Consider the following 9,647-nt stretch of genomic DNA (forward strand, 5'->3'; position numbering starts at 1 on the left):
TTGTCCCTATACCCGTCAAACAACGCAAAGCTGTATATCTATCAATAACAATTAGACCCACAAAAGCAAAGAATTACATTAAGAATCACAGATAAATCTAAAAGATGCATTTAAGTAAAAAGCAAAGGCCTAAACTATACATTACATAAAAAAATGAGCCTAACAACCAGTAGGCTTACATGAGGGAAAACCAATGAATTAATAATTCTGGCACAGTGGCCAGGGCCATAAAGGTTGTAGCTTACCATTTAGACGAGTTGCAGCCTCCTCCATGCTGTGTTGAACCTCATGAGAAATTTCTGATTCCATTCTCCTTCCTGCCGAAATGTACTTGTCAGGTCCTGTTCAAATGCCAGCTGGACCAGCTGGGCTTATCGTTGATGTAACATGCTGCGTCTGTGTTCACTGAGTAAGCTCTTAAGAGTGGAGAAGGAATTTTCACACATTGCTGTAGATGTCCCAAATGTTAATCCAAATCCATAGTTCAGTGCCAACAGCACAGTCTGCATTGCTGACAAAGCCCCCCCGTATCTTTGAAGACCACTGAGTGGCGTCCATTTGTTGTTGTTGGCTGTGTTTGCATTTTCACTTTGCAAGAATCAATAAACTCTGCTTCCACTGGTTCAGTTTTGGTTAGATCCAACAGGTCCTCAGGAGCTAGTTACTAGTGGCTGGGGTAACAGAGGTGCAGGTGCTTGTTGTGACGTTACCCTCATGCTGTTGGTGCTAGGCCCTGGCTCTTCTCAATCTTGTTGGTCAGCAGGCAGCGTGGGGGATGGGCGGGTATTACATTTTCTGCTAGGCTCCTCAACCACGGTGGTAGGCCCAGTGGGCTGCTCGGTGAGCTTGGCATCGCACTCGACATGGTGGTCCTCTGTTTTTTTGCTCTTGGCAGTGCCTAGCCATTTTCTGATATCCATGCTGATTAGCCAGCTATAAATATTCAGTTCACTGCTACCTAAACTTAACGAAGCTAGTAGCTACTAGCTAGCCAATTATTAGCTGTAGCTGTCTGGAAAAGTGAACAATTTTTTTCCCTCTCTGTGAGAGGGTGGTATCCAATGAGCTTCCTAAATGAAAGTAATGAAGACAGTACCTTATTACATTGCATGGCTAGGTGCCCAATCACAATGCATTGTTGGATTTTAACTACTAAATATTACATTATTACATCCTCCCTCCCTCCCTCCCCCCTCCTCAGATCATAAGCCCCCACCCGGCATATCCTCTGTCCCAGTCTGTGCTACTGGCAGGCCCGAAAACGCTACATTGGCAATACCAGGCATTGTAATTCATATACCATTTGTTATGTTTATGGAGAAACAAAACTGGGGGTCACAAATTCTGTCGGGGGGGGGGGTGGCACAATACCCCATAATGACAAAGCAAAAACAGATTTTTAGAAATGTTTGCAAATTCATTACAAAAAAACCCCGGAAATATCACATTTACATAAGTATCCAGACCCTTTACTCAGTACTTTGTTGAAGCACCTTTTGCAGCGAATACAGCCTAGAGTCTTCTTGGGTATGACGATTGGCACACCTGTATTTGAGGAGTTTCTCCCATTCTTCTCTGCAGATCCTCTCAAGCTCTGTCAGGTTGATGGGGAGTGTCAATGCACAGCTATTTTCAGGTCTCTCCAGAGACGTTCGATCGGGTTCAAGTCCGGGCTCTGGCTGGGCCACTCAAGGACATTCAGAGACTTGTCCCGAAGCCACTCCTGTGTTTCCTTGTTTGTGTGCTTAGAGTTGTTGTCCTGTTGGAAGGTGAACCTCGCCCCCAGTCTGAGGTCCTGAGCGCTCTGGAGCAGGTTTTCATCAAGGATCTCTGTACTTTGCTCCGTTCATCTTTCCCTCGATCCTGACTAGTCTTCCAGTCCCTACCGCTGAAGAACATCCCCACAGCATGATGCTGCCACCAGCATGCTTCACCGTAGAGGTTTCCTCCAGACGTGATGCTTGGCGAAATAGTTCAATCTCTGATCTTGGTTTCATCAGACCAGAGAATCTTGTTTCTCATGGTCTGAGAGTCATTTAGGTGCCTTTTGGCAAACTCCAAGCGGGCTGTCTTTTACTGAGGAGTGGCTTCCGTCTGGCGACTCTACCATAAAGTTCTGATTGGTGGAGTGCTGTAGAGATGGTTGTCCTTCTGGAAGGTTTTCCCATCTCCACAGAGGAACTCTGTAGCTCTGTCAGAGTGACCATCGGGTCCTTGGTCACCTTCCTGACCAAGGCCCTTCTCCCCCGATTGCTCAGTTTGGCAGGGCGTCCAGCTCTAGGAAGAGTCTTGGTGGTTCATAACTTCTTCGATTTAAGAATGATGGAGGCCACTGTGTTTTTGGGGACCTTCAATGCTGCAGAAATGTTTTTGTAACCTTCCCCAGATCTGTTTCTCAACACAATCCTGTCTTGGAGCTCTACAGACAATTCCTTCGACCTAATTGCTTGGTTTTTGCTCTGACATGCACTGTCAACTGTGGGACCTTATATAGAAAGGTGTGTTCCTTTCCAAATCATGTCCAATCAATTGAATTTACCACAGGTGGACTCCAATCAAGTTGTATAAACATCTCAAGGATGATCAATGGAAACAGTATGCACCCGAGCTCAATTTTGAGTCTCATAACAAAGGGTCTGAATACTTATGTAAATAAGGTATTTCAGATTTTTAATTTTAATTTTAATTTGCAAAAATGTCCAAAAACCTTATTTCGATTTGTCATTATGGGGCATTGTGTTTAGACTGATGAGGAAAAAATAATAATTTAATCAATTTTAGAATAAGGCTGTAAAATAACAAAATGTGGAAAAAGAGAAGGGGTCTGAATACTTTCCGAATGCACTGTACCTTCATGCATTCCTGTACATCTCCCTACAGCAACTTTCATTTAAAAAAAATATTTGGAAACAGCTGTGAAGCATTCAACCTCACGTGCATATTGAGAGATTATTACAAGACAACATTCAAAGATAGAATGATAAATGTTTACACAGAGTGTAGGGAGAGTCAGTTTATACAGGATATTCGCTTCCCATTCTCAGATTAATTTTTGACTGTGATAACATATTTACCTCCTGTATTAATAAGTAGATGCTGTCCAAGTCATGTGATCTCCAGATGTGGTTTACTTCTGGTACGGCGATGACGTTAGGGACGGTCAACTGACGCGTGTGGAATCATTTCGGCATTTTCACTGATGGTTTCAGTCCGGTTGACGTGTGTATCGGACCTCTACGCCACAGGAATAGCCCATTAGGCACCCATTACACACATTTTCTTCCATTGTATTATTGACTCACAATGCCTGCATGTCTAGAGTATATGTTGCTGTTATTAGCTCTCTTTGTTGTCTCCTGCGGAGGAAACTACCATTGTGGTCAGTCTGACTACGTGTCAAGTTGTACGTTTCAGTATCAGTTTGAAAGATCCATCTGGAGGTGCTGGGGAGTTAGTGTGGGACAGGGGTATAGCCTAGTCTATACCCCCCGCCCTAAAGTCATTACTTTAAAGATGCACTTGTATGCTGAAAACTCCCTCCTCCCCTAAACATCACTCTTCTCTTCCACTCTCGTGTCTGACTTATTCTCTCTCTGTTTCTCTCGTGCATGGCTGTCTGTCTGACATCTTGACTTCAGTGAGTGGACTGACTGCTAATGGTTGGCATTTCCCATCACAGAGGACGTGTACTGGGTTGAAAACATCAGTCTGTCGGTTGTCTTCTCTCACCAGAGCATTTCTAACTGGAGTGGTCGCAGCTCTCTTCCTGTCATCATGTGGGACTCTAATGGTCTGGCAGTACCTCAAAGGTTCTGAAGCCTCCCCTCAGGCTGTCTGAATGGAAATCTCCTGTGCCTGAGGGTTACTGAAGGAGACAGAAGTTCTTGACCCACTTTGGAGAACCATTGTCGACAACAAGCTAAGTCCCACAACTGACAGGTGAGGACTTGTAAAACAGTGGTCAGGACTCAGAAGTGATAAAAAGTGTAGCTGAAAGAATGATAAAGCTTTTGTCAACATTTTACTCTCTGATGGAGTTAATACATTCACTAAAAGTTAGTACACAGTATCACTGTATGTTTTAGAAAATAAGACACAAAAATATTCTCTCAAATTGATCGGAGAGTCCTTTAGGTCTCAGTTCAATCTCCTCACAGATGTAGGTGTGCGCTTCTTAAATATTCTACCGAAACATTGCGCTGAAAAGTTTAATTTTAATTCCGTCCTAAAATAACTCCCCCTCCCCCCAACACACCATTTTCCCTGTTGTTCTAGCCCCAGGATGACGGTGGTAAAAGGAAGGATGACTAGACGGTAGCAGTGTGAGTCAGTCTTCCTAAATGATTAGACTAAAGAGGTCTGAGCCATTGACTGGTTAAATGTTCGAAAACATGCAAATTGCTCCCACAGGTGCTTAAAGGGCAAAACAGAGGGTTGATTCTGAGAACTGTGGAAATGTGGAGGACAGTCTGCTGATTGAGAAAGAAGTGGACCTTTTCAAGGATATAAATGAGTTATGCTTTGAGACCGTTGGGACACGACACTGACCTGGGAGATCTTACTTCCAGCTGTCACTGGACGTCTGAGAGTTCAAGCCTGTGTGTTTGGTTAAGAGAACATTAACATACTGCTAGACGGATGTAATTAAGTGAAATCCACATTAGAAGCGGTCTTTAGAGGGCTAGTAAGGATGGCTTCAGTGGGTAGATATTACATATAGTATCTGTCAAATGTACTCTTCTAGGTGCTAAGCAAGGTTCATTTGACATGAATAAGAGAATACAAACAATACAAGGAGTAAAGTACACCCACAATCTCAGGGAGTTAACCAAGATGGTGTATAAATCTGACATACAGCAGACAGAGAATCTTGTGGGAGATAACGCAAGGCAGGTAGCATGTAGAGTTACAGACTGCTTATGAAGGGTAGCCTGCTACACTAACATTCATGAAGCTTTATTTATGAGACAGGACAGATAGCTTAAAAAAGTGCATTCTTCAGGTCAAACACGAGACATAACCAAAGCTTGCCTGAGAAAGTAGACATCCAGTGTTCTCCAGTAATGCACTGGAATGTACATGTTTGGACAGGCATTCCACAAGTATCATTTAAATATAAACACAGTTGGGTTTTTTTAAGAAAGAGGAAATGGAACTGTGTTCGAGCGAAGTGTAACAACAACAGTACAGTAATCAAGAACACATGCACAGTGGTCACAGAGTTACAGTATCATGTACTATGTTGTGTCGTGTCAGAACATGGACAAGGTTCGTATCAACAGGATGCATTATGAATTTAGTCAACGGAACATTAGTGATCCTTGTTACTAAGAGGGGAATACCACGGTTACAAATACACACCAACACACCCATACTTACACGTGTACACGTTCCAAAAGGGTTCTTCGGCTGTCCCCATAGGAGAACCATTTTTGGTTCCAGGTAGAACCCTTTTGGGATCCATGTAGAACCATCTGTGGAACGGGTTCTACATGGACCCCTATAGGTGGTTCTAGCTGGAACTAAAAGTGTTCTACCTTGAACCAAAAAGTGTTCTAGATAGCAAAACAAATTCTAAGCGCGTAGGATAGTGTAAACTTGTAGTGTGTTTGAGGTTTAAGAAGGCTTCTGACACTTGAAACCCTACCTCTTTAAGGAATACCTGGAATAGTATAAAAGTAATCCTTCAACCCCACCCTCCCCCAACCCACCATTTAAAAAAAAGTGGTTGTCCCACTGGCTATCATAAGGTGAATGCACCAATTTGTAAGTCGCTCTGGATAAGAGCGTCTACTAAATAACGTAAATGTAAATGTTTGGAATTTCTCTCAAGAAAAATGTATAAACCCCTACAAAATTGTCCATTAATTATAATCCACATTATAAATCACATTTTCTGTTGCTGCAGGATTATTTCCCTGCTTTACCAAACTGGATCAAATCATAACATCTGTACATTGCCTGGCACCCGCTCGCACAACACACACACACACACACTCTGCTCTACTTCCAAATGGCATCTCAATTCGTGAGACTGGATGAGAAATCAAACTTCCTTCCTATCATTCACTTATTCCATTAAGGGCCTTCTGTTTCTGCACACTGACAACAACAAAGCCTGAGTAGGAGGTGGATGGAACATATCAACATCATCTTCTCAGCCCCATAAAGGAAAAAATAGAAATGATTTCATGTCTTATCTTTCATAACTCGTTCTTTCTCCAATTTGAGCTCGAACCAAACTAGTCCTCAATACCAATCAACACCTTTTAGTGCAATCAACAACAAAAAATAAGACTTTGTATTACTCCACCAGAGAGCTGAAAAGGTAATTATGTGATTGTGCTACTAATAATCTAAAAACACATTTTGGTGTATGTGGTATTGAAAGGAACATAGATATCCATCACATTATTGCTACCATGTTTCCCAGAATCAAATTGGGATTTAGATTTTAATTATGATGTTTGTTTCTTGTGATAGTCAGACTTGCCTGTCTATTTCAGGAGAACGCTAGAACAGAAACTTAGATTTGATTATCAGCCCGAATGTCATCACCAATGTGGCACATCAAACGTCACAATGAAGTGCAAATGCTCTCCCACGAATCACAACCTCTGCTGTGGCAGATTGTCAGCCAGTTTGAAATCATGCAGAGCAATATCCATGGCAAATTTAGATGCAATTACCTGACAGCGGCATTAACATAAGGTAATATAAACCCGTTAGAAGGTGGGAGCCAATATTTCCATGACACATTTTTGTCAAATCATAAGGTCCTGAACCCCATGACAGTAACTGCTATCATGCACTGAGGGGGTCAGAAAATATAGAAGGTCACAAAGCCTGAAATTGGTGAAACTTTTCACACAAAGGGGTTAAAAGTGGGGAGATAGTTTCACAGGCAATTTGGAGTTAGACAGTTGCACTGCAATAAAGCTCAAATCGATATCGGTGAGACTATTACTCAACCTCAGAGACCCACTCTTGAAGGGTAGACTCATATTTTTCATCCAGAGCCCATTATCAAGCTCAAATAGTATGTTACAGTTTTGACTGTGTTAGAGTGGATGGTCAAAGGGTTTTATCTTTTTGACACATAAATGATTTTGTTAACAAAATGGGGTTGGTGCAAAGTGTGATGAGCTGGATACTGGGATTTCTTTTTAGGATTGTGAGTAATTATTGTGAGTAAGAGGATGTCATCTTTTGAGGGATGAGTTCAACTGCGTTCAATTGATATGTGTTACGCAGTATTGTGGGTCTATTTATATGTGTCTCTATGATATACTTTTTGGCTCTATTGAATCTGTGAAACTGAAGCGTTACAGATTCTGCGATTATAAATGTTAAGGTAATTTCCGAATAACCCGATATATGCAGCGTTTAGCTCCGCTAAAGCGGGAACATTGCCTTTAAATTTCAGTCACGCTGTAAAGCTGAACTTCCGCGATGCAGAATGAATCGATCCCTATGTGAGTAACTTTCTGATAAATTAGACTACAGGAAGTTCAAGGAAAGAGAGACTTGGCTGTCTCATTTATGAGTAATGCCTTTGTAAAAGAGACTGTGTCTAAATACGACTTTCTTGGTTAAATAAAGGTTACATTTTTTGCATAGATGACCTAAACTACATTTTGAACACAGGTGATAATATAGCTTTTCTGATCAGGGTTCATACATCACGAGCGATTCATACTGTATTTTATTTTACACAAATTACATACAAAATATACTTGTCTGTCTTTTCAGGAACTACTCCAGTTTGGACCTGAACAAAGATGGAGAAACAAATGGATAAAACTAACTTGAACTTCACTTGCGTGACAATCTCTAAAAGCCCTATCAGTGACTTCCTGATGGGGATCTACATCCTGGCTTTTATCCTGGGCTTGGCCTTTAACCTCTTGACCCTTGGCCCCATCGTCCAGCAGGTCCGCAGCCAGAACGTCCTGGGGGTATTCCTGCTCAACCTGTCCCTGTCTGACCTACTCTATATCCTCACCATGCCTCTCTGGGTGAACTACTACCACCAGGACCACCACTGGAGCCTGGGCAGCCTCTCCTGCAGCGTGGCCGGCTTCTTCTACTACTCCAACATGTACCTCAGCATCTACCTGCTGTGCTGCATCTCTGTGGACCGCTGCCTGGCCGTCACCTACCCCCTGAGGACCAAGGCCTTCCGCAGCGTGTGCTACGCCTGGGTGCTGTGTCTGGTCGTATGCGTGGCTGTCATGTCCGCACACGGCCTAGTGCTGTTCAAGGACAACCTGCAGGATGCCCACGATGACACGCAGGACCGTTGCTACGAGACCTACCCCATGCCGCAGCCCGTGGCCCTGTTCAACCTGCTGCGGGTGGGCATCGGCTTCCTGCTGCCCCTTCTGGTGCTGGGGCTGTGTTACTGGAGGATCCTGGGCCAGGTGAAGCAGAGCGAGGGGCTGGCGGAGCAGGCTAAGAGGAAGGTACGGCTGCTCTCCTTCGGGGTGATCGGGATCTTCTCTGTGTGCTTCGCCCCCTACCACCTCCTCCTGCTGACCCGCTCTCTGGCCTACTACCACATGGACGAACAGAGGAACTGTGAGTTTGAGCAGAACATGCACTTCCCCTTCTCGTGCACGCTGGCCCTGTCCAGCTTGAACAGTGTGGTGGACCCAGTGCTGTATGTGCTGGTCAGTAACGGGGTGAGGGAGGACATGAGACTGTGCTGCCTTGGGAACAGACAGGGTCAAAGGGAGAGAGACATTCCCGTCACCACCGTAACGTGGAAGACATTAATACAAACCTGATCTGATTACATACTGTGTGTGCGAGTGTGTTTGTGTGCAGGGTTGGGTTGGTTACTTTCTAAATGTAATCCATTACAGTTACTAGTTACCTGTCCAAAATAATATTCAGTAATGCAACTTTTGGATTACCCAAACTCACGTTTAGTTACTTTTGGATCACCTTCCCATTAAGAGGAATTACAAGAAGACAAAAAGGATCCATCAAACGCATTTGGTGTGTTGTCATAGTGGTCCCTGACTTGCGCATGTGGAACAAACTGATGCTTTTTCAATTCTGATTGAATATCATTGAGAAAACAGAAAGGTGTCAAGTATGTTTTTTTGCAAATAATCTAAGAAGTAATCATGTCCTTCAGAGTTATCTTTGGTCTCTTTGTTGCCACTCTGATTATTGCCCTCCTTGCCTGGTCCGTGAGTTTTGGTGGGCGGCCCTCTCTTGGCAGGTTTGTCGTGGTGCCATATTCTTTAAATTTTTTAATAATGGATTTAATGGTGGTCCGTGAGATGTTCAAAGTTTCTGATATATTTTTATAACCCAACCCTGATCTGTACTTCTCCACAACTTTGTCGCTGACTTGTTTGAAGAGCTCCTTGGTCTTCATGGTGCCGCTTGCTTGGTGGTGTTGCAGACTCTGGGGCCTTTCAGAAAAGGTGTATATATACTGAGATCATGTGACAGATCATGTGACACTTAGATTGCACACATATATACATATCCTTTTAAAAAATGTATTTCCCTTTATTACTTTCCAACCCCACCACCCCTTCCCTAATTGGAGTAAACTAGTGAACAACAACGCTTCTACTTCCAGCTTATACGTACTATATACACCTTATGGACACAGTCAATTTTGCAAT

At 43.2% G+C, this 9,647-nt stretch overlaps 1 protein-coding gene across 1 annotated transcript; it reads left to right on the forward strand.

Moving 5' to 3' along the window:
• Positions 1-3,574: 3,574 nt before the first annotated feature.
• On the forward strand, positions 3,575-8,824 carry LOC121567080 (G-protein coupled receptor 4-like). Its single transcript, XM_041877019.2, has 2 exons — positions 3,575-3,939; positions 7,753-8,824. Exon 2 carries the CDS (start codon positions 7,782-7,784, stop codon positions 8,787-8,789), a length of 1,008 nt encoding a protein of 335 aa, XP_041732953.1. The 5' UTR covers positions 3,575-3,939; positions 7,753-7,781; the 3' UTR covers positions 8,790-8,824.
• Positions 8,825-9,647: the final 823 nt, after the last annotated feature.

This window comes from Coregonus clupeaformis, chromosome 5 (genome assembly GCF_020615455.1).
Source record: "Coregonus clupeaformis isolate EN_2021a chromosome 5, ASM2061545v1, whole genome shotgun sequence".
NCBI classification, from domain to species: domain Eukaryota; kingdom Metazoa; phylum Chordata; class Actinopteri; order Salmoniformes; family Salmonidae; genus Coregonus; species Coregonus clupeaformis.